This window comes from Dromiciops gliroides, chromosome X (assembly GCF_019393635.1).
Source record: "Dromiciops gliroides isolate mDroGli1 chromosome X, mDroGli1.pri, whole genome shotgun sequence".
NCBI lineage: Eukaryota > Metazoa > Chordata > Mammalia > Microbiotheria > Microbiotheriidae > Dromiciops > Dromiciops gliroides.
In genome coordinates this window covers 24558504-24584520 of record NC_057867.1, presented here as the reverse complement: position 1 = coordinate 24584520, position 26017 = coordinate 24558504, and the positions used below count along the sequence as shown (strand labels likewise).

General features: G+C 43.3%; 1 protein-coding gene across 2 annotated transcripts in view; it reads right to left on the bottom strand.

The window, feature by feature from the left end:
• The window catches only part of TMEM164 (transmembrane protein 164), a 129693-nt gene that overhangs the window by 8696 nt on the left and 94980 nt on the right, over positions 1–26017 (bottom strand). For both annotated transcript variants that reach the window (XM_043974786.1, XM_043974787.1), the window contains exons 3-4: positions 20820–20886; positions 14301–14379 (exon numbers count right to left, since the gene is read on the bottom strand). In XM_043974786.1, coding sequence (XP_043830721.1) covers positions 14301–14379; positions 20820–20886 — 146 coding nt within the window. The remainder of the gene's footprint in view (positions 1–14300; positions 14380–20819; positions 20887–26017) is intronic.

Below are 26017 nucleotides of genomic sequence, written 5' to 3'. Positions count from 1 at the left end.
CTGGGAGTATCTGAGAGTAGAACAATCACTGGACATCCAGACACTGCTTAGGGAGGGAGACAGAAGGATGGGCAAGGGAAAGGAAAGGAGACGGTTACCCAGATAGAGTGACAAGAGTTCCAATCTGGACCTCAGGACTAATTTTACTTTAGTGAGGGAGGATCCATTTTTCACATCATCACCAGCAGGAAGTAGGCAAGTCAAAAGATGGTTGGATCAGAGGAGCCAAATTCAAATCCTACCTGCTATCTATTATCCATGCAACCATGGATGAGTTACTTCATTCCTCCCTGGGCCTCAATTTTCCCCTCTGTAAAATGGGGGTGTTGAACTAGATGGCCTAGCTCTATTCTTTTTTTTGTGTGAAGCAATTGGGGTTAAGTGGCTTGCTACTAAGTGTTAAGTGTCTGAGACCAGATTTGAACTCAGGTCCTCCTGACTCCAGAGCTGGTGCTCTATCCACTTTGCCACCTAGTTGCCCACTTGCCTAACTCTAGATGTGTCCTTTAGTATATCCCAGTGAGTTCTTGTACCCATCCCAGCTGGGGGTGGCGCTGCAGTGGATAGAGTACTGGGCCTAAAGTCAGGAAGACCTGAGTTCAAATCCAGTCTCAGCCATGTGATGCTAGGCAAGTCACTTAACTGTCCTCAGTTTCTTCAATTCTAAAATGAGGATCATAACAGAAGAGCTAAATTCAAATCCTACCTGCTATGTGACCATGGATGAGTTACTTCATCCCTCCCTGGGCCTTAGTTGTTGTAAAGATCAAATGAAATCGTATTTGTAAAGTGTTTAGCACAGGGCCCAGAACATGCTTAATATATGTCTATTCCCCCCCCCCCTTTCTTCCTATAGAAAGAAAGACTGAGGAAAAGGCCTGCTCTGATTTCCAGGGGATTTATCTATCACAGGGGCCAATGGGATTGCTTCAGGAAGACCATTTTTCTTCCTCGGAATATTTTCTCATTGGAACACGGAGGAATTTGACAAATTCAAGAAATAACAGAGCATTGTACAGTGAAGTAGAATAAAGATCAGGCCCAGGAAGAGCCAGGTAAGCCCCACGGGAGGGGCAGAAGTGCTGAAATATGTTATTGGCAAGGGTTTTCTGGTAGGTCTCTCCCTGAACTATATCCTGTGCTTTCCACCCATCTAACCTGCTTTGCTAATTAGCTTTCCATGCCCTTCGAAAAAGCCCAGCCCTGGGATGAGAAAAAAGCCACCATCTCTCCATCTACCTCATTTTAAAAATAGCTACCTCTTCTCCTAGCTGTTGTTGTTGTTTGTCCTTTGTTCTCGAAGAGGACCATGGTGTCGGGTGATGTCATGACTTGCAGTGAATTAAATTTAAGAGAGGCAGGGCTGCGTAAGGTCACCAGCCTCACTCTCTCCTCCAGAGCCATCTGGGTCCAGTGGCAAGATAGATATCAGGACAACTAGAGATGGCTCCAGTTGTCTGAGGCAATCTGGGTGAAGTGACTTGACCAGGGTCATACAGCTAGTAAGCTTCTGAGGTCAAATTTAAGCTCAAGTTCTCCTGACTATCCGCTCTGCCATCTAGCCGCTCCCTCTCCTAGTCACTGACAAAATGTCAGCACAGACCTCTGGCCTCTGCAGAGCTACTTGGGTGCATAATTGCATAATTGGCGTTCTCTGCCTAACATTCTGAAAAGGGTGTGTAAGGAAGGATAAGGGAAACTGGGTCAATACCAGGGCCAGGCCTAAATCCCAAGAAACCAAAAAAGAGGAAAAGGACCCATATGTACACAAATACATATAGCAGCATTTCTGGGGGTGGTAAAGAATTGGAAAGTAAGAGAGTTCCTATCCATTGGGGAATGGATGATCAAATCATAGCATATGAAGGTAATGGAATGTGAAATGACAAAAGGGATGGATTAAAATGAAACCTAGTGGGGCGGCTAGGTGGCGCAGTGGATTAAGCACTGGCTCTGGAGTCAGGAGCACCTGAGTTCAAATCTGACCTCAGACACTTGACACTTACTAGCTGTGTGACCCTGGGCAAGTCACTTAACCTCCATTGTCCCGCCAAAAAAACCAAAATAAAACAAAACAAAACAAAAAAATGAAACCTAGGAGGACTTGTACAAACTGATGCCAAGGGAAGTGAGCAGTAACCTAATGACCACAGTGTTGGAAAAACAGTTGTGAAAGCCTTGAGAATCTGATTGAGGCGATGACCAACCACGATGCCAGGGGGCCATTGAGGAAGCAGGCTGCCCACTTCCTGCAAGAGAGAAGCCAGACTCATGGCACAGAATGAAATATATATGTGAGACCTGGCCAATGAGGGAATTTGTTTTGCTTCTTTGTTATGGGGTGGGGGTGGGGGATGGGGGATGGGAGATGGGCTGGAGGACAATGCTAATATTAATGAAAATTAAAGAAGTATTTGAAAAAACCTCTCTTGGAGATCTCATAGCTCCCATGAGTTCAAATATAATCTCTAAGCAGATGGTTTACAAATCTCTTTCAGAGCAATACTTCTACTGTCAGCTGAATACTTGTGTCTTTGAGATCTCAGAGCCGAAATGTCTAAAAGACACACACTCTACAATCACCCGGACCAACCTCCTTGCTGATACTCACCCACAACACTTCAGCTACCATCTCCATGCCTTTACCTTGGCCGTACCTTATGTATGGAATGATCTACCCCAACCCCTCTGCCTCTTAGCTTCCCTGGGTGTCAAAAATCTTCCCAGCTCCCAGCTCCAGTCTTTTTCCTCTTGAGAATACCTTTCATTTATGCTAAACATGGCTAATTAGTCACACGTGGTCTCCTCATTAGACGGTGAGCTCTTTCAGCACATAGTAAGTGCTTCATAACTGCTTGTTGACTGACTGAATAGCTGAAGACCTGGCTTTAAGCCCCTAGGCTGCCAAAAACTGGCAGTGTGTCCTTGGGCAAGTCACAGCCTCTTTGGGTTGTGACTATAAATTGCAGAAAAGACACCCGCCTGCATTGGGAGAAGGAATTTTCCTCCCCTGTATCAATGAAATCACAGGTTTGGTTCCCCTGTCCCCCTTGCCAAATGCCAAAATTCTTAGCATTTAATCCCTTAGGAAGTTGTTGTTGCTCAGTCATCTCAGTTGTGTCTGACTCTTCGTGACCCCATTTGGGGTTTCCTTGGCATAGATACTGGAGTGGTTTGCCATCTCCTTCTCCAGCGCATTTTACAGATGAGGCAAACTGAGGCAAACAGGGTGAAGTGACTTGCCCAGGGTCACACAACTAATAGGTGTCTGAAGCCAGATTTGAACTCATGGATCTGATTCCAAGCTTCCCCCCCACCCCGCCCCAAAAGTAGGCAACATAAATTTGTTTGTGCAATTGAACCTGGATTTTGACCCAGTCAGTATGACCCTTATCTTCTCTGGAGTGCAGTTTGTGGCCATGTAAAATGAGGGGGATCAGATCCTTCCATCTCTGAAATGTTTGAATCGGATGATTCCCACCCCAAGAAACATAGCCCAACCTGTCTCTGAGGGCTCAGTAGGCTCCCAGCCATTAGCAACCATTGCAAAGTACAAGACTCTTGCCTGAAGAGATAATCGTCTTAATAATAGTCATGATGGTAACTTACACAGGGCTTTCATAGTTCCGATCCCATTTGGTTCTCTTGGCAGCCCTGTATTTATTATCCAAATTGTACAGATGGGAAACATGTCCAAGGTTACAGGTCTAATAACTCCCATAAAAGGACTCTTTGGGCAGAACCCTTTCTAATGCACCATCAGCCCCTCACACAGAATCTATGTGGCACAGAGAGTGCTGGACTTGGATGCTGGAAGACCTGGGGTCAAATCTTGCCTCTGACACTCAACTAGCTGTGTTACATTGGGCAATTCCCTTTCCCCTCCCTGGGCCTCAGTTTCCTGATCTGTAAAATAAGGAGCTCAGTGGTCTCTGAGGTTCCTTCCAAGCCTAAATCCATGATTACAAATACTTATTCATGGATTATCATGGGTTGGATGCCACCAACTTGTTTTTTGCAGAGCAATGAGGGTTAAGTGACTTGCCCAGGGTCACACAGCTAGTAAGTGTCAAGTGTCTGAGACCGGATTTGAACTCAGGTCCTCCTGAATCCAGGGCCGGTGCTCTATCCACTGTGCTACCTAGCTGCCCCAAGACACCAACTTTTGATATGACTTAGTCTTAGCCCTTCTGGAGATAGCTGGAGGATAAGCCAGATACCCACACAGATGCTACACAATATTCCGTGATAGGATATTAGAGAATGATGTGAGAGAAAATGTAAGAGGGAAGAGTATTACTTACTGGGAGGTGGGGAAGGGGACAGGTACCAGGGAAAACATGATGGAAACATGATGAAAGAATGAGCAGGAAATTTAACAGATAAAAGGAAGAGAAGGGAAGAAATTCCAGGTAGATGAAAGAAAGGCATGGTATTGGAGCAGGGGAGAGGGGAGGACTGAGCAAATCAGTGCCTTTAGAATAGGCTGACTTGGCAGTCATATTAGATAAGGCAAGGGGCTGTCAAGTTGTCAGATTGTTGGTCAATCTGTCAATTTTGGAATCTCTGAGACATTCTCATCTCTACCTCTTGTTCACCCCACAGAGTCAGTCATTTTCCCAAGTTTCATCAATTCTGTTGTTGTCTTTTTTTAATTTTTTTTTTGTGGGGCAACAGGGGTTAAGTGACTTGCCCAGGGTCACACAGCTAGTAAGTGTCAAATGTCTGAGACTGGATTTGAACTCAGGTCTTTCTGAATCCAGGGCTGATGCTTTATCTACTCTGCCACCTAGCTGCCCCCATGTTCGGTCTTTTTTAAAGTTATATCCAACTCCTTGTAATCCCATTTGAGGGTTTGTTGGCAATGATATTGGAGTGGTTTGCCATTTCCTTCTCTGACTCATTTTACAGATGAGGTTAACAGGGTGAAGTAACTTGCCCTGGGTCACACAGCTAGTGAATATCAGATTTGAACTCAGGAAGAAGAGTTGGGAAGCCCAGTGCTCTATCTACTGCACCACCTAGCTGCCCTCCTGGACACTAGGCCTGCCTTTTTTTTCACTAGGCCTGTCTTAATGCAGCCCTATGTAATGATTGGAATGACGCCACCTACTGGAGACTTGCTGTGGAGAACTCCACCATGAGGAAAATGCCTCAGAGGCATTGTGGCTTTTCCTTGGCGTCAGGAAATGACGTTTGCTCATGGGTGCTGTCTATCAAGTCTACCAGCCAATCAACTGGAGGAGCCTCCTATGGTCTGGGAGGAGACAGGAAGGAGGAAAGGGAGCCTGCGCAGAGAGCGCTGGCCTTTTTTGGCTTCCGGACTTGATGGTGGTGGCGGCAGAGGACTTCACAGGAAATTTGAGGAAAGATAGGGATGCCAGGCTGTTAGAATCCTGTTCTCAATCTTTTTCTTTCTATTTTCCAATAAACCCTTAAAAACCTAAACTCGTTTTATCAGTGATTTTTAGTCAGTTTCCCCCAAACTGGGGGAACACATTAGAATCCACATTTAGAATCTTAAATTACACACCTATATAGCATTCAGTTTTTGGCCACCCAACAAGAGCAGCAGCAGCAGCAACAACAACAGCAGCAACAGCAACAACAAGTAGCTACTCTGATGACTTCTCTAGAACCTGTTGCCCAATAAAACCCCCAGAGCTCTTTCAGACCAACTACTGTCTAAGCAGGCCTCCCCCACATCATACTTGTAAAAATGATTTCTTGAATCCAAGTATAAGATGATACTTTGATCCCTAATGAATTTCATCGTATTAGTTTTAGCCCAATGCTCTTATCTAGCCTGACGAGATCCTTCTGGATCCTTCCTGTCATCCAGTGGTCTGCAATTTGATAAGTCTGCCATCTACGCCTTTAACCAAGTCATTGATAAAAAATTGCAAATGGCTCTGGGCCAAGCACAGATCCCTGGGGCACACCCCTAGAGACCTCCTGCCTCACTGATGGATCTGAGCATCATATCAGTCCTGAATGCATCTGATTAAATTCTCATCTCAGCCACATCACTCCATCTTTACCATAAAGAAGAGTGGGGGATCCTTTATTAAATACTGGCTAAAATCTAGGCAAGCTATCTATAGCCCTCCCAATCTACCAGTTTAGTAGCCCTGTCAAAAAAGGAAATGAAGCATGCTGATTCTTTGAAATTTTTCCTTTTGAGATATTCACGAAATCTCTACATTCTAAGCATTTTCCAGGGATCAAAGTCTTCCCTTCTTTGGAAACAGGGACAAGAGCCACACTTCTCCAGCCCTGTGGTACCTCTCTCATTCTCCAAGGTCTTTCAAAAAGCACAGACAGAGCTGGCTCAGCAGCCACCTCCTCTAGGTCTTGTGATACCTGAGGATGCAGCTATCCTGCAGGGTCTGGGTGACTAGAACCTAGTCAGGACAGCTGAAGACTCTTCCCGTTTCCTTAGCAATGTGGGGACCAACTCCCTCAAAGTAATTTTTGTTCTACTGTTTGCAGCCCAAAGATCATCCTCCTTGGCAGGGAAAACAGAAGCAAAGTAAGACCTGAGCACTTCGGCTCAAGTTGTCACTTGTCATCATCCCATTAACCAGGAGCCATAACTGATAATAGAGATAAAGTAAATTGTTCATCATTCCCCTTGTACAGAGAAGGTCAGGTGGCTCAATGGACAGAGTCTAGTGAAGGATTTGAATTCATATCCCACCTCAAACACTTACTATGAACAGATTAAAAAACAAAACAAAACAAACAAAACTAACACTCAGGGCTTGTTAGAGGCAGCTAGGTGGCACTGCAGTGGATAGAGCACTGGGGGCCTGGAGTCAGGAAGACCTGAGTTCGAATCCAGCCTCAGTCACTTCCTAGCTATGTGACCCTAGGCAAAGTCACTTAATCTCTGTTTGCCTCAGTTTCCTCAACTGTAAAATGAGACCAATAATAATAATTGCACAACCTCTCAGAGTTGTTGTGAGGATTAAGTGAGATAATATTTGGAAAGCACAGCACAATATCTGGCACAGAGTAGGCACTTAAAAATTGCGTATTCCCTCCCCCTTTCCCTTTATGGCCTTATTTAGTCAAAAGTCACGATTATTTGTGAACCTTCTATATACTGATAGACTGTTCTGCCCAAAGAATCTCCATTCACTGCAGCACCACCTAGCTGACCTAGTCAAACTAAATGACCAACAAGGATGCATTCCCACTGAAGGCCAGGAGCACTGAGTTTCATCCCTTCTAATTTTTTTTGGGGGGGCGCAATTTGATGATTGGTAGGGTGTAGTACCTTAAAGTTGCTTTGAATTTGAATCTCTCTTTCATTATTAGTGAGCTTGAGCAATTTTTCAAGTTCATGAAATCTTAGATTTATAGCTGGAAGTGAAGCTAGAGGTCATTCAGTTGAGCTCCCAAATCGATAGAGGAAGTAATTGGAAAGAAGTGACTTGCCCAAAGTCACAAGCTACTAACTGTCTCCATAGGGTGAGATATGAACTCAGGTCTTTCAGACTCCAAGTCTAGCACACTAACCATTGGACAGTGATGGTTTGTTCTGTTTAGGCTTTGATTGTAGAACCCAGAGGTATGCAAGGAAGGCACAGATAGGTAAACTGAGGCCAAATGTCAGAAAAAATAGTGAGTTTTGGTTCTTTGTTTTTTTAAACAACCTGGACTTCTTTTTGTCATTTTGTTTATATCCTCAGACAATTCATCCACTGCAGACAGCTACCTTTGTGAATATTTAGAAGTTCTTTACAAGTTTTTAATTTTGACATGAGAAGCCTATGTAATTGTTCTTATTATCCAAGCCTCACGTATTTGCCTCAAATATTTCTTTCCAGCCTGTTCTTTTCCTTTTTAATTATGCTTTTTATTACACAGAATTTTCTATTTTAATGCAATCAAGCACATCTACCTTGCCTGAATAATTCCCTTTTATTTGTTGAATAGAACATCATTTCCCCTCTCCAAACCTCATTCCATTTTCTTCCATCTTTTTTATCATTTTTTTAATGTTTCAGGTCATTACAAGCTGGAACTCTCTGAGGTGGACTGTGCAAGATGTAAATCACTTTCCCACCAAATTGCCAACCAATTTCCACCCCCCCCCCCCAATCCTTTTGTTAAACAACAAATCCTTCCCCGGCCTTATTTTCTTATCAAACAATATCCTTTGGTCTGCCATTTGCTTGGACATCTGCCTCAGCTCATCTGTTCCATTGATCTATTTCATTCCCCTCTTTCACTTGGACCAGATAGTTTCTTGTGATAACCACTTTTTAATATGCTTTCAAGTCTGGGAGTACAAGATGACTTTCATTCGTTTTTCTTTTCAGCATGCCCCCTGAGAGTCTTGCCTGTTTGTTTTTCCATATAAATTCGATTATGGTCTTAGCCAGTTCTATGAAGCAATCTCTTGGTGTTACATTATGTATGGAAAATCATTTTGAGAGTAACACCTTTTCTGTTCTATACTAAGCCAACCCATCAATCATCATGTAATATTCTTTCATTTGAGTCATTACAGGTATATAATTGTCCTAAGACAGACTGTGTATTTCGAGGTTGGTTAATTTTTGAATAGTTGATGGGTTTTTTATCGCAAACTGGGTTTCTTTATGACGTTGTTTTCTCAGTTTTTATTGTTAAGAAATAAGGTTGGGGGGCAGCTAGATGGCGCAGTGGATAGAGAGCACTGGCCCTGGAGTCAGGAGGACCTGAGTTCAAATTTGGCCTCAGACACTTAACACTTACTAGCTGTGTGACCCTGGGCAAGTCACTTAACCCCAATTGCCTCACCAAAAAAAAAAAAAGAAGAAGAAAGAAAGAAAAGAAAAGAAAAGAAAAAAAAGAAAGAAAAAGAAATAAAGTTGTGGGAGAGATACCTCCATAGTGTGCTCCCTGTGGTCACCCACAGTATTGCAATAAAACTTGGGAAACTGAAAAAAAAAAAAAGAAAGAAAGAAAGAAAGAAAGAAAGAAAGAAAGAAAGAAAGAAAGAAAGAAAGAAAGAAAGAAAGAAGGTTGTAGGGGAAAAAATCACTGTTCTTTGGGCAGCTAGATGGCGCATGTCAGCCCTGGATTTCAGTAGGACCTGAGTTCAAATCCAGCCTCAGACACTTGACACTTACTAGCTGTGTGACCCTGGGCAAGTCACTTAACCCTCATTGCCCCGAAAGAAAGATAGAAAGAAAGAAAGAAAGAAAGAAAGAAAGAAAGAAAGAAAGAAAGAAAGAAAGAAAGAAGGTTGCGAAAAATTGTCTTTAAATGTAATTGAGAAAAAAAATATTATTTTAAAAAATAGAAAAGAAAAGAAATAAGGATGAAAATTACCAGAGAATAGGGAGCAGGAGAAAAAGGCGGTGTCTGAGAAGAGAATTTGAACCATTATTCAAAAGCATAAATGAATGCTACTCCCGGTCAGTAGGGAAGGGAGGAAGATGATTGGGATGAGTGATTGGCTGAAAGCACTGGGGATGTCCAGTCAAAAGAAGACTCAGGGAGGATATGATGGGTGACCTCCAGGATCAGAAAGACTATCACATGGAATTGGGATTAGGCTTGTTCTGTTTGGGCCTAGACTGTAGAACCAAGAGGAATGCAAAGGAAAGTACAGACAGGTAAACTGAGGTTTAATGTCATAAAAAGCTTAATAATGATTTTCCCCCTCTCCACCCCCACCACTAGAGGTCTTGAAGCAGAGGCCAGATAAGTACTTGGAGGGTAGACTGACATGGGGCTTGACCTGGTGGTTTCTGGGGATTATGGGATAGTCAGGGGCAGGAAAGTGGCCCCAGAAGGAAGGCTTTAGTCAAGCTCAGGCCTGGAAGCCTGGGCTGCAAGAAAGGTCGGCTGGGTTTTAGCTCCTCTGGGTGAGCTCATTTTGACAGAGGAAGAGAGCTGTGGGGCTGATGAGTGAGGGTTGTGAGGCAAAGTGTGTCTGAAATCCCCCAGGCTTTGCTCAGCAGAAGAAGGGGGTAGGGGCAGCTAGGTGGGGCAGTGGATAGCACACCGGCCCTGGATTCAGGAGTACCTGAGTTCAAATCCGGCCTCAGACCCTTGACACTTGCTAGCTGTGTGACCCTGGGCAAGTCACTTAACCCCAATTGTCTCACCAGAAGAAGAAGAAGAGGAAGAAGAAGAAGAAGAAGAAGAAGAAGAAGAAGAAGAAGAAGAAGAAGAAGAAGAAGAAGAAGAAGAAGAAGAAGAAGAAGAAGAAAGGGGGAGCTGGCTCTCCATTCGGGCCTGAAGCTTGGGAAGGGGAGCCAGAGGAGACCCCAATGGCTCAGGTAGGGTGCCAGAAAATCTCTGCGCCTTTGGTAGGAAGTTGAAGCCCTGGTCACATGGATGAAAGGCTAGAACTAAGACATCTAGGTAGCATAGAACTTGGATCCTGGGCCTGGAGTCAGGAAGACCCGAGTTCAAATCTGACCTCAGACTCTTCTTAGCTATGTGACTGTGGGCAAGTCACTTTACCTCTGCCTGCCTCAGTTTCCTCGTCTGTAAAATGTGCATTATCTCAGAGTTGTTGTGAGGACCAAATGAAATGATATTTGTAAAACACTTAGTGCAGTGCCGGACATATAGTAAGTGGGATATAAATGCTTGTTTCCTTCTTCTCAGCTCAGGTCAGATACTGGGGTCAGGCAGACAAACCATTAGGGTCTGAGCCTCCCCGTGGGCCCAGACTAGCATTTGGTGTAGGAGGGAGAAGGGGAAAAGGCCTCAGAAAGTCCTTTCTCCTTAATCAAGAGGTAGAGAGATAAATATTCCTTGATTTGGAGTGGGACAACATAGCATGTCCTGATCAGAGTGTAATACCCAAGGTTGAGGCCATTTCAAATGAGATTAATATTTTTAAGGCAATTAGCACAGTGCCTGGCACATAGTAAGTGTTATTATTATTATTATTACTATTAATATTGCTATTATTAGATGAGGCAGCTACTACAACCACTACCACTACTACTACTACAGACACTAGGCTACAGGACAACACAGTACAGTGGAAAGAGCCCTGAACTTGGAGTCACAGGGCCTGAGTTCAAATCTGAATGCTGCCACGCCTACCCTCCCTGGGCCTCAGTTTTCTCCTCTGTAAAATGAGGCAGTTGAACTCAGTGGCCTCTGGGGACCAAGAAGCGTATGTGTGACACTGGGTGAGTCCCTACTCCTCCTCGGGCCTCAGTTTCTTCCTCTGTAAAATGAGGGGGTTGGACTTGGGGGCCTTTGAAAACCCTTCCCGCTTGAGACCTCAGATCTGAATATCTGCTAATGCATTTCCAGTCAGGAAAAATATCTAGGCTTTCTTGAGTAATTACCTTAAATACTTCATAAAAGGCAAAAGCCCAGAAAGCCTCAAATGTCCTCATTAACAGGGCAATCACCTTCCCAGTATTCACCACAAACCCACCTCTGCTGTGAATCAGCTCCCTGTTCTGCTCAGGGGAAGCCTGTGTTCTCTCAAATTGACTGATTCGGGGCAGCTAGGTGGCGCAGTGGATAGAGCACCGGCCCTGGAGTCAGGAGTACCTGAGTTCAAATCCGGCCTCAGACCCTTGACACTTGCTAGCTGTGTGACCCTGGGCAAGTCACTTAACCCCAATTGCCTCACTAAAAGAAAAAAAAAAGAAAAAAAAATTTTTTTAAATTGGCTGATTCCCCCGAGAGGCCAGCAGATAGCAGCAGAGAGCCAGAAACCTCCCCCAAGCTCTCACTTGGCCCCCTCCCTAGGCCACCACACTCACAACTGCTCCATTTTCACCTCCAACTTTATTAGTCAGGGAATGAATTTGGGAAATTGCTCAGGCTTGTCCCTGAGCAAAAGGGCAAAATTACCTCTCGGGAAAAGGGAGATCACCCCCCCCCCTTTCTTTGTTCCTGAACTGTTATAAGAGATGGCTTTATGGGAGGGAAGGAAGGATACTGGGAAATGAAAGTGATGCAATTTTTAAAAATTAAAACAAAAATTTAAAATTTTTATTTATTTTTTTAAAAAGTAAAGACATTCTTGGACATTCTAGAACTACCAGTGTGACCCTGGGCAAGTCACTCCTCTCTCTGGGCCTCACTTTCCTCCCCTGTAAAAGAAGGGGTTGGACTGAAAAGAAGGACCCAATGATCTTATACTGAGGGACAACATGTCCACCAAACTGGACCAGGTCAGATGTTGCCTACATGAAAGCCAGTGAGAAAGGATGTTCACGGTAAGTGGGATTTATCAGTCTGGATTGTACTAGAACTGAGGTTCAAACAGAATATCCAGAGTCCTATTCTCCTCTCTTATAAGTCATTTCTGAACTCTATTCTTTTTTTTTGGGGGGGGGGAGGAATGAAGGTTAAGTGACTTGCCCAGGGTCACACAGCTAGTAAGTGTCAAGTGTCTGAGGGCGGATTTGAACTTAGGTCCTCCTGAATGCAGGGCTGGTGCTTTATCTACTGTGCCACCTAGCTGCCCCATGAGCTCTGTTCTTATACCCTCATGGTTCATCCTCCCCATTTTACAGAGGAGGAAACTGATGCTCAAGCAAACAAAGTGATACCCAAGGTCATAACATCCAATCCAATCCAAACCACTCTAATTTGTCTGCTACCTGTTCAGTATTCTGCCCCCCCCACCCCAAATCTGATGATTCCTTAAGTTTTCGCCCCTGTGCCCCTTCCTTGGCTAAGAGATGGTACCAATAAGAACTAGTTTACTGATGTGAACTCTACATAGGTTCATTGGTTTTGTTCTACTCCTTGGCCACACTAGGGAAATGATGGGGTTGGAGAAGGGGCAGATAGATCTCCCCCTCCCCACTGGAAAAACTGTCTGGTGAACAATCCTGCCTCGGGGTGGATTAGCAGTGGGATCTTCCTATGTGAAGGCCTGTAGGGTTTAAAATCCCAAACTCTGAACAGTACTGTTATTGTAGAAGCAAGAAATTAAGCTTCAAATCGTAATTAAACTATAATTAAACTAGAAACCAAGGCCTAAATCTAGAGCTAATCTAAAAGCTAAAACACCAAGGGCACAAATCTCTTGATTAAGTTTTATCGCCTAGTAACAGGAAGGTAGGAGCTGCAACCATAGGGAGCCAAATTCTCTTTGTTCTGGAAAGACAACAACCATAAACTAAAGCTGTGAGTGGAGAACTCACCCAGTGGTTAAGAGTTCACCTTTGGGTTCTGAAGACCATCATTCTATACCCTGTCTTACATGACAAACAGACCTTTGATTTGATTTCTTAATTCCTCGAGATAAGCATTCTGTCCAGATATGTAACTGCATGGACCATGCCAAGCCAGAAATGGTTCCTAAGACTGCTCAGGCAAATTCAGAAAATCCTCCAGAGTAGGGTGGTTGCTAACTGTGTGGTCTCACTGCTTCACTTTGGCAGAGGCACTGTCCTTACATTTCTATCTATCTATCTATCTATCTATCTATCTATCTATCTATCTATCTATCTCTCTCTCTCTCTCTCTCTGTCTGTCTGTCTGTCTGTCTGTCTGTCTGTCTGTCTATCTATCTATCTGTCTGTTTGTCTGTCTATCTATCTGTCTGTTTGTCTATCTGTCTGTTTGTCTGTCTATCTATCTATCTGTCTGTTTGTCTGTCTATCTATCTGTCTGTCTCTGTGTGTCTGTGTCTATCACTCTATTATTGACCTACTATCTATCATCTATCTACCAACCATCCAACTTTTCCATCTATCTACCTATCTATTCATCCACTACCTATCTAGTTGGCTAATTATCTACCAAGTATCTACTTATCTAAAGAAAGAAGGTAGGGGCAGCTAGGTGGCGCTGCAGTGGATAAAGCACTGGCCCTGGATTCAGGAGGACCTGAGTTCAAATCTGGCCTCAGACACTTAACAATTAATAGCTGTGTGGGGCAGCTAGGTGGCGCAGTGGATAGAGCACTGGCCCTGGATTCAGGAGGACCTGAGTTCAAATCCAGCCTCAGACACTTGACACTTACTAGCTGTGTGACCCTGGGCAAGTCACTTAACCCCCAACTACCTCACCAAAAAGAAAAAACAAAGAAGGTAGCTTCTAGCTTTCCTTCCTTTCTTCCTTCCATCCATCCATCCATCCGTCATCTATCTCTGCTCCATATATACACACTATGTACACAGAAATATGTATTTCAGTAAATAATAATATGACCCTAAATCCAATCCAGAGGGTTTGTATTTTTCTCCTTTGGCCTTCTCCCATTCATGCAACTAGCTAGGAGCCCTGGGGTAGACACTCCTTCCAAGTCTAGACTGAGTCATGTGGCCGGTGGCAAAGGAGGGGTGGACTTGTCTGGGCCTTACCTCCTTTCCACAGCAGATAGACAGGCACCACATAGAGCATGATGTGTTGAACATAGTAAACTTCCAATTCCAAGGGCAGCTGTGGAGAAAAAAGGAGGGGAAAATCAGGAGAGTATTTCATCGAAGGGGTTAGACAGTACCTCTGTGGCTACACCTGAGAAAGAATCCTCTCAGTTAAAGACTTAATAAGCAGAGGCAGCTAGGTGGTACAGTGGATAGAGCACCGGCCCTGGATTCAGGAGGACCTGAGTTCAAATCTGGCCTCAGACACTTAACACTTACTAGCTGTGTGACCCTGGGCAAGTCACTTAACCCCAATTGCCTCGCCAAAAAAAAAAAAAGACTTAATAAGCAGGTCTAAGAGCTCTCCCAAGGGAGTCCAGCCCATATCCTCAGAACATACCTCAGTTGGTTTCTTTGCTACTCCAATCCACTGCTCCTACTTCTGCTCTCTAGAGCCAAGCAGGACAAGTTGACTCTCTAATGCCAGGAAGCAAAGTCAAGTCTATTGGCCTCTAAGCAGCTAGGTGGAGCAGTGGGTAAGAGTGCTGGACTTGCAATCAGGAAAACCTGAGTTCAAATCCCACCTTAGATACTTCCCAGCTGTGTGACCCTGGGCAAGTCACTTTACCCCGTTTGCCTCAGTTTTCTCAACTGTGAAATGGGAATCACAGTAGCATCTACCTCCCAGGGTTGTTGTGAGGATCAAATGAAATACTTGACACACTACTTGGCACTCAGTTGTTGTTGCTGTTAAGTCATTTTTCAGCCATGTCTAACTCTCTGACCTCATTTGGGGTTTTCTTGGCAGAGATAATAGAGTGGTTTGCCATTTCCTTCTTCAGGTTATTTTACAGATGAGGAAACTGAGGCAAAAAGAGTTAAGTGACTTAGCCAGGGTCACACAGCTAGTAAATATCTGAGGCTGGATTTGAATTCAGGTCTTTGTGACTCCAGGCCCAGCGCAGCCTAGCTGCCCTCTGGCACAGAGTAGGTGTTATATAAATGCTTATTCCCTTCCCTTATTCCCCAATAAGTGTAGGTGGTTTTCTGAAGGAGTTTCTTCCCCAGGAAGTAGAGGAGAGAGATAGGATGATAGCTAGTGGAATTAGACAGATTGAATGGTTTTTTGTTTTGTTTTGTTTTGTTTTTGTGGGGCAATGGGGGTTAAGTGAATTGCCCAGAGTCACACAGCTAGTAAGTGTCAAGTGAGGCCAGATTTGAACCTAGGTACTCCTGATTCCAGGACCGGTGCTTTATCTACTGTGCCACCTAGATGCCCCCTTGAATGTTTTTTTTAAGGTTAGGAGACATGTGCATGTTTGTAGGTAGCCAAACACCTCAATAAATCACACACACACACACACACACACACACACACACACACACTCAACAAATACAAACATCAAAGAGAAGAGAAATGCTTAGAAAACCATTCAAGAAAACAAAACATTAAGAAATCAGAGTGCTAATTAATAGCATTTTTAAATGCTGTTCACAAATAGCTCAGCTAATATACCAGAATTAATAGAGATTAAGAGGAGAAAAAAACCCACTAGAAAAGCTATCCCAAGAAGTATCTCCAGGTGGAAAAACAATACTTTTAAAGAAATTATGCAAGAACTGGCAAGGCTCAGAATATCACAAGACCAAATAAAGAGCTTTAAGGAAGGAGAAAATCAAGAGAAGAAAGTAAGCAAGAATTGGGAAATGCACACATACATAAAGAATGAGAAGAATTGATACAGAAATTGATCTATAGGGAGAATACAATCCAAAAGCTCAAAAAATAATGATAGCTAACATTTCTATAGCACGTACTATGTGCCAGGCCCTGTGCTAAGTGCTTTACAATGATTATCTCATTTGATCCTTACAAGAGCCCTGAGATGTAGGTGCTATGATTATCCCCATTTTACAGATGAGGGAACTAAGGCAGACAGAGGTTTGTTTAGTGACTTGCCTGTGATCACACAGCTATGAATTACCTCATAAGACCTCAGGTCTTCCTGACTCCATGTCTGGCATTCTCTTCACAATGCCACCCAGCAAGACTACTACAGTAGAAAATAGAATTGCAGCATGAAGTCAGCCAAGTGGAAATACAGGCTCCAAAAAAAATCTTTGTATTATTCAAAGGATTGGAAAAAACAGACCCAAGTGACAAAGGCTAGACCATGGAAGGTATATCATGGCACGATGACTTAAGAATTACTGACATCCCAGAGGACTTTAGGAAAACAAAGTAGCATTTATAAGATATTTCAGGAAATCAAAGAAAACTCCCCAGAATTTGTGAAAGCTAATGTTGAAATACCATGAGAAAGACTCCACAGGATTCTCCAAAGGAGAACCCAAGATATAAGGTAACTAGATATATCATAATTAAATTGCAAAGCTATAAAGATAAGGAAAGAAAGATTGCGAGCTACAGGAAGCAAAGAAAATACTACAATTAGGACCAGAGAAGACTTTTTGAGCAGGACAAGGAAGGGTTACAGGAATAGGAAGCATAAGCCATGATGTCCAAATTATCTACCCATCCAACTCTATTATGAAGGCAGGAGAGGGTTATTTGAGAAGCAAACAGACTTTGAAAAGTTGACACTTCGGGGAACTTCTAAAAGAACAAACAAGTGTATTGGCCAATTCACAAAAAATTTCATAAGAATATTACAGAGAAGCAAAGAGAGGGGGAAAAACCAAAGGGAGAAAAGGAAGAGAAATCTGAAATTGATACTCCTATCTTTGACAAAGTGGAAGGGGAAGTTCAAGTTCAAATGACCTAGATGGTTATTTGTGGAAGATAAAGGGACTTTGTTTAAAGTAGTTCTAGTCCGCTTGGATTAATAGTAGAAAGACTAAGGGGAAAGGTGCATGCCCACTTCACAAAGACCTTCTCAAACTCCACACCACAGAGCAGAGGTGGCAGTGGGTTCCTATTGGCCATGGCAGTGGAGCTAAGCCTTGACTGTCTCTGTCAAGCCAGACATGTCTCAGTCCCAGTGACAGCCAATCTCCAGCAGGTTGGAACTACTTGGTCACAACTTATTTTTGGCCAGGACGGTCTGAAACAACAACAATTACTTTTTTCCTTTCTTTTTTCAGGTGAGGCAATTGGGGTTAAGTGACTTGCCCAGAGTCACACAAGCTAGTAAGTGTTAAGTGTCTGAGGCCGGATTTGAACTCAGGTCATCCTGAATCCAGGGCCGGTGCTCTATCCACTGTGCCAACTAGCTGCCCCAACAATTACTTATTGATTTGTGGCTTGCAAAACACTTTACAATCTCATTTGTTTGCACAGCTAGGTAATGCAGTGGATAAAGCACCAGCCCTGGATTCAGGATGACCTGAGTTCAAATCTGACCTCATATACTTGACACTTACTAGCTGTGTGACCCTGGGCAAGTCACTTAACCCTCATTGCCCCACAACAACCCAGGAAGGTAAGTGCTATTGTTATCCTCATTTTACAGATGAGGAAACTGAGGCAAACAGCAGTTAAGTGACTTGTCCAGAATCAATGTCTGAGGTTGGATTTGAATTGATCCTGTCTCCTCCAACAATTGTTCCCTCTGTCATCCCTACTCTCTCACATATTTTCACTTTCTCTCCCTGTCTGCTGGCTCATTTCCTATTGTCTGTGTACGTGCCCATGTCTCCTCTATCCTCAGCTGATCCTCCCAAACCAGCTATCATCTTAAATCTCTTCTGTGTTTTGTACTTAAACTCCTCAAAAAGGCTGTCTATGCTAGGTGCCTCCATTTTCTCTCCTCCTCTCACTCACTCCTTAACCTCCTACAAGGGGGCTTCTGACATTACCATTCCACTTAACCTGCTTCCTCCAGAGTCACCAGTGATGTCTCAGTTGCCAAATCCAATGGCCCCTTCTCAATCCCCATTCTCCATGAGCTCTCTTGCAGCCTTTGACACCTTTGATCACCCTCTCCTCCTTGATCCTCTCTTCTCTCTGGATTTTCAGGATGCCCCTGTGTCCTGGCTCTCCTACCTCTCTGACTGCTCCTTCTCTGCCTCCTTTGCTGACTCCTCCTCCAGATCAGACCCTCTCACCATAGCTGTCCCTCAGGGTTCCACCCTGGCCTTCTTCTCTTCTCCCTCTAGGCTACTCCTCTTGCTGATCTCATCAGCTCCCATGGATTGAATGACCTATGCTGATATCTATGCTATGAAATATCTATGCTGATGATTCTCACATCTACCTATCCTGCTCCAACCTCTGCTGATCTCCAGTTTCCCATCTCCAACTGCCTTGCAGACATCTCCAACTGGATGGCCAATAGATAGCTGAAACTCAACATGTCTAAAACTGAGCTCTTTCTCCCCTAAATCTTGCTCCCCTCCTACCTTCTCTACTACTTTTTTTCTGGGGCAATGAAGATCAAGTGACTTGCCCAGGGTCATACAGTTAGTAAGTGTCAAGTGTCTGAGGCCAGATTGGAACTCAGGTCCTCCTGAATCCAGGGCCGGTGCTTTATCCATTGTGCCACCTAGAGGCCCCATTTTCTTCTCTATTACTCTTTGGGTTTTTTGTTTTTGTTTTTGCAGGGCAATGGGGGTTAAGTGACTTTCCCAGGGTCACACAGCTAGTAAGTGTCAAGTGTCTGAGGCCGGACTTGAACTCAGGTCCTCCTGAATCCAGGGCCAGTGCTTTATCCACTGCGCCACCTAGCTGCCCCTTCTTTATTACTCTTAAGGAAACCACCATCCTCTCAGTCCCTCAGGCTCCCAACCTAGGAGTCATCCAGTATTCCTCACCATTTCTCTCACCTCTTGTCCATATCCAAGCTGTTGCCAAGGTCTGTCCATGTAACCTCTGCAACATCTATTAAATATATCCCCTTCTCTCTTATAACTCTGCCATCCCTCTGGTGTAGGCCCTCGTTACCTCACGCCTGAACTATCGCAATAGTTGCTGGTGGGTCTGCTTGCCACTAGGCTCTCCCTATACCAATCCATCCTCTATTCATTTGGACACCAAAGTGATTTTCCTAAAGCACAGATCTGATCACATGATCCCCCTACTCCATAAACTCCTGTGGCTCCCTATTGCCTCAAGGAACAAATACAAAATACTCTGTCTGGCATTCAAAGCCCTTCAAAACCCAGGCCCCTCCTACCTCTCCAGTCTCCTTGCACCTTACTCCCTACCACCTACTCTTCCATCCAAATGACACCCACCTCCTGGTTGTTCTGCCAATAAGACCCTCCATTTCTTGGCAACTCTGGACATTTTCTCTGGTTGTCCCTCATGCCTGGAGTGCTCTACTCCTTCATCTCCACCTACTGACCTCCCTGGCTTTCTTTAAGTCCCAATTAAAATCCTACCTTCTACAGGAAACCCTCGCCAAACCCTCTGAATTGCAGTGCCTTCCTTCTCTTCATCACTTCCTCTTTAATCCTGTATATAGTTTATTTGTACATTTGTTTGCATGTTGTCTCCATTAGATTGTAAGCTCCTTGAAGGCAGGGACTATCTTTTACTTCTTTTTGTATCCCCAGAGCTGAGCACAGTGCCTGGCACAGAGTAGGTACTTAATAAATGATTATTGATAGACTGACTTCAATACCAGCCCTCCATCTACTGTGCCACCTTACCTACCTAACAAAGAGCGAAGAGCAATACAGAACAGCCTTGGGTGGAGAATGTAGATACTGTCTCCCTCATTAGAATTTAACTTTTTGAAGGCAGGAACTGGTTTTGCATTTGTTTTATAATGCACAGCACAGTGCTAGGATCAAAGAAAGCTAGGTAGCACAGTGACTGGAGTTCTGAGCCTGTGCTCAGGAAGATCTGAGTTCAAATCCAGCCTCAGACACTTCCTAGCTGTGTGAACCTTGACAAGTCAACCTCTGTTTTCCTCAAGTTTCTTCATCCTTAAAATGGCCTACTTGCTAGGGTTGTTGTAAAGATCAAATCTCACACACACACACACACACACACACACACACACACACACACACACACACACACAATAAGGTATTTAGCATAGTGCCTAGCACACAGTAGATACTTACTAAATGCTTGCTGGTTGATCTTATTAAGTACCTTGAAGTCAGGGACAGCTTCATTTCTGTATCTATATCTCTAGTACCCAACACAGTGGCTTAATAAATGTTTGTTTATTAACTGATTCCTATGCCTGATCTCTACTGGAACCGTCAAAATCCTTTAGGAACCCTGTCACTTAACACCATCAGGCAACATAGTTTTCAGTGCCTGGCATATAGTAGGTACTTAATAAATGTTGATTGGCTGACTGATTCTTATGCTTGGCCTCTATCTGCTATAACCCTCAAAACCCTTCAAGGACCCTGTAGGCCAGCACACCATCAGGCAACATAGTTCTCAATGCCTAGCACATAGTAGGTGCTTAACAAATGTTTCTTGATTGACTCATAGTATACTAAAATGGGCAAATACCCAAATTCATCATCCAAAAAGAAAGGGGAAGGACTCAAATATTGTCTCACTGATACTACCACTTCTCTGGTACTTACCAGGCGAGTGTTCACCACAGGAAAAAGCAGTGCAAGTAGAGCCCCATTCAACATGTGCATTTGTAGCCTGAAAAAGAGAAATGAGGGGAATTCCGTATTATACTCACAGTCTGCTATGAAATGGGAAACAGTTCAGGTGGGAAGCCTGTACTAGGAAGTGTGACCCATCTACTCTCTGTGGAAGTGTGTGTGTGTGTGTGTGTGTGTGTGTGTTTGTGAGAGAGAGAGAGAGAGCTTATGGCTTGGGGGAGAATTTGTTCGAAATGGATGTGTGCCTTGTGGAAATGGACACTTTTGGAGGGGCACCATTAGCATCGAGGTCCTTAATATTTTTTCTTTTTCTTTTTTTATTGCAGAGCAATGAAGGTTAAGTGACTTTCCCAGGGTCACACAGCTAGTAAGTGTAAAGTTATAATCTGAGGCCAGATTATAACTCAGGTCCTCCTGAATCCAGAGCATGTGCTTTATCCACTGCAGTACCACCTAGCTGCCCTCAAGTTCCTTAATATTTCTTAAGAGCTGCCTATAAATGATTTCTTTCAATTAGATTTCCTTACAAGATAAAGCATATGGGGGCAGATAGGTGGTGTAGTGGATAGAGCAACGGCCCTGAAGTCAGGAGTACCTGTGTTCAAATCCGGCCTCAGACACTTAACACTTACCAGCTGTGTGACCCTGGGCAAGTTACTTAACCCCAATTGCCTCACTAAAAAAACCAAACAAACAAACAAACAACAACAACAACAACAAAAAAAAAAACGAGATAAAGCATATGTTTCCTAATCAACTACTCACATTCAGGGTCAAACCTGTATTTTTTTTTTAAGTGAGGCAATTGGGGTTAAGTGACTTGCCCAGGCTCACACAGCTAGTAAGTGTCAAGTGTCTGAGGCCGGATTTGAACTCAGGTCCTCCTGAATCCAGGGCCAGTGCTCTATCCACTGCGCCATCTAGCTGCCCTCCCAACCTGTATTAATAATAATGACATTTTTAGCTGAGAGGAAGTGCAAGGGGATAGTTCAGGAGGGTGGGAGGCACTCATCCTGCTAGAGCAATTTTAGATTTGTTACTATTCAGTTGTCAGGTGTGTCTGACTCTTTGTGACCCTGTGGATCATATACATATGGACACACCAGGCCTTTCTATCTTCCAACTATCTGCCTTAATAACTTCTTGTGAAGATCAAATGCTAGCTCATTTGATCCTTACCACAAGCCTGGGAGGTGGGTATTATTATTTGTCCTCATTTTGCATTTAACCAAGAGGTTAAATGACTCAGCCACTTATTTGACCTTAGATACTTAGCAGCTAGCTATGCAACCCTGGGAAATTTGGCCTCTATTTCCTTATTTGTAAATTGAAGGGTTAGACTTAGAGAAGGTATAGAATAGCTGTTGTAGAGTGATAGAGTGAAACAGGGAAGGGTTTCAAAATTGCCTTGTAGCAGTGAGCGCCCAATGCATACAGAGAGAGTTTTCAAAGTGTTCTGATTTCATTCTGATCATCTAATCTGTAGATAGAGAAATAACATGGAAAGGTTTATCAGCAGCAGCAGCAGCAGCATCATTATATCATTATTATTATCATCATTATTATTCAGCTCTGTTAAAATAGGCAGCTAAGGGGCAGCTAGGTGGCACAGTGGATATAGCATTGGCCCTGGATTCAGGAGTACCTGAGTTCAGGTCCGGCCTCAGACACTTGACACTTACTAGCTGTGTGACCCTGGGCAAGTCACTTAACCCCACTGCCTCACCAAAAAAAAAAAATAGGCAACTAAGTGGTGAAGCACATAGAGTGCTGGGCCTGGAGTCAGCAAAACACCTCTCCCTGAGTTCAAATCTGGACCTGGCCTCAGACACTTACTACCTATCCACAAATTTCACTATGTATAGTAAAAGACAGCTATTCTTTGGTTAGCCTATGGTGCCCAACATTTGCTCTATACTAAAAGACAATGAATGGGAAGCCCCTTGCAGTGTGGTATAATGAGATTAGCACTAGCCCTACTTTCAAGTTCCAAGTCTCACCTTTACAAGCTACGTGTCTTTTGATCAGGTTCCTCATTTATAAAATGGGGACAATAATATTTGCACTATTGACCTCATATAGGTTTGTAGTGAAGATATTGCTCTGGGAGAAACCTGGGGAGAATTTTAAGGGGCTTCATCTCCCATTCAAGACAAATCCCACTTACTGCTAGGGGTGACATGATTGGGTTTATTCCTAGTTACCTCCTAGAGCAAAGGTGGGCTGGATGGATCCTGTCTCACATGCAAGGGTGTCCGTCCCATCATGACCTCTAGCCAGCAGTAGGCCCACTACAAAGCAGATGCCCTGGCCCTGAGACAAATAGGGATTTCCCCCCATGCTGATTAGGGAGGCTATCCTTCCACAGGTAACATAGCAAATAGAGGGTTCCACATGAAGTCAAGAGGGAAGCATCCTTTACTATCTGTCCTCTGAAGTCATAATTGATCAAAGTCATAGAATCACAGAATGTGGGAGTTGGAAAGGACCTCAGTGGCCACTGGAACCAATCCTTACCTGAAAGTAATCAACCCCAACTATAACATACTTAACAGGTAATCTGCTTAAAGATCTCCAAGGTTGAGGAACCTAACACATCTTTTAGCTCTAATTCTTAGAAAGTTTTTCCACTCTCAAGCCTAAATTTGCGCAACCTTTGCTACTGGTTCTGCCTTCTGGGGACAAAGAGAGCAAGCCTAATCTTTCTTTCCCATGATAGCCCCTCCAACACCTGCAGACATCACTGTCATGTCCACTCTCCCACCCACCACCCACATACACACACACTCCACCAGAGTCTTCTCAGCTCCAGGAATCCTGTTTCTTCAACTGATCCTTAACAGACATGGAATTGGGAAGGTGATTTCTTGATCCCAGTCTAAAACTTTACATTTATATCCTTGTTGGATTTCATCTTATTAGGTTCAGGCCCAAACTCTAAGTCTCTGAGCCTCATGGACTCCTCCTTTTTTCAGTCTGGTGAAGTCTATAGACCCCTCTCATAATAGTACTTCTAAATAATTGAAGAAGGGGCAGCTAGGTGACACAGTGGATAGAGCACCGGCCCTGGAGTTGGGAGGACCTGAGTTCAAATCCGGCCTCAGACACTTAACACTTACTAGCTGTGTGACCCTTGGCAAGTCACTTAACCCCAATTGCCTCACAAAAAACAAAAAAACCAAAAAAATAATTGAAGAAAATGTTAAAGTTCAATTAGAGATTAGTGACTATGAAGATTACCATTTTTTCTTTTTTTGATGTTTTTGTTTTTGTTTTTTGTAGGGCAATGAGGGTTAAAGTGATTTGCCCAGGGTCACACAGCTAGTGTCAAGTGTCTGAGGCCAGACTTGAACTCAGGTCCTCCTGAATCCAGGGCTGGTGCTTTATTCACTATGCCATCTAGCTGCCCTAGATGTACTTTTTTAATCCAAGTTTATGGAGCACCTGAAATTTATTAATAGATCCCTTGGGAAGGGAGATGTTTATGTCTCTGTAAACATCTCTTTCATCCCCCCCTTCTTGACTTTCTTCCCTCCCCCAATCTGTCAAGATCTTTTTAAATCCTGACTGTCATAAATTACATTTTATATCCCTTGCAGTCTTGGTGTTATCTGCAGATTTGGTGAGCCTATTTTCTATAGCTTTATCCAAGTCACTGAGGAAAATGTGTAACGGCTGAGGGCCAAGCACAAATCCCTGGGGCACTTCACTAGAGACCTTCTGTCAAGCTGATATCAAACCCTTCAATGAGTACTCTTTGGCACTGACCATCCAACTGGTTTACAACCTATCAACTGTATGATCATCTGAATCTCTTGATCTTTCCCACATGGACAGCATGGAATGCCTTATTAAACCCTTTACTAAAAAATCTACCTAAACTCTGTCTGTAGCATTCCCTGGCCTTCTAATTTGATGTGTTTTTTTTAATGGCACAACCATATTTTGATGAAGTCATGTTGGCTCTTTGGAATTCATATTTTCTCTTCTAGTTGTTCATTAAATAACTCTAACACATTCTCAAAAATTGCCAGGAATTAAGAGTTCTGCTCCCTGGCCTGTGCTTTGCAGGCTCTCTTTGCTACCCCTTTTCAGACATCAGAATGACATCTGTCCTTTTCCTATCTTATGGTATCTCCTCTGCTTTCCACATGACTAGGCCAGCCCATCTGTCAAATCTATGAGGACCCGAGGATGTCATTCATCTGGGGAAGGGATCTAGAATTCATCAAGGGCACCTATATGCTCCTCTATCATCTCCTTAATTATCAGCTCCCTCTTAGTGATTTTTGTACAGTCAGTTCCAAAGCATGGATCAGTCTCTTTGGCAGAGAAGACAGAAACAGAAGAGTTGAGCATCTCTGTCTTCTCTCTGTGTTGTAAACTGTCATTGTCCCATTCAACAGAAACACAGGACAATGTCGAGTGATCACAGATAAGCCAAGTGGCTCCATTGCTATTTTGGGCCGCTCTTTGAGCTTTCTCTTTCATTTTTCTTTTTATATGGATTTAGCTTGTGCATAGACCGTTCTTCCATTCTGTTTTTTTCACCTTGTATTATCTCACAAAGGTTGCCTCAGATTTTTTTTTTCTATCCTGCCAATTTGTTGGTCTTAATTGCATTCTAAAATTTCACTATATCAATTTATTTATCAACTTCCTTGTTGCTGGTCATATAGTTTGACTCTGGTCTTTTGCTACTTCTACAACATTGCTGCTATGAAAATCTCTGAATAGCCTTTTTTGTTTGTTTATATTAATAACACTTTGGGTATATATTCCTAATGAAGGAATTATTGGGTCAAAGGGCATGATTATTTTTTTGAAATTCTTCCTGTTCTCTGTCAGAATACTAAGAAACATTCTACAAATTTATAGCAGTAATGAATTTGAGGACCTATTTCCCACCAACATCAAGTTGTGCTGCTTTTAAGAATTTTTGCTAATTTGATGGGTTGGGTGTGAGATGGAGCATTTTTTAAAATGTTTATGTACGATTTGTACTTTCTGTTTTGAAAATATTTTGTCTATTTCCTATGACAATGGGGAAATGGAAAGGAATAAGCATTTATATAGCATCTACTGTGCTATATAAATATATAGCGCTATATATATAAATGTATAGCACTATATATGTGAAGAGAAAGAGACTTACCTGTGTTCTGTTT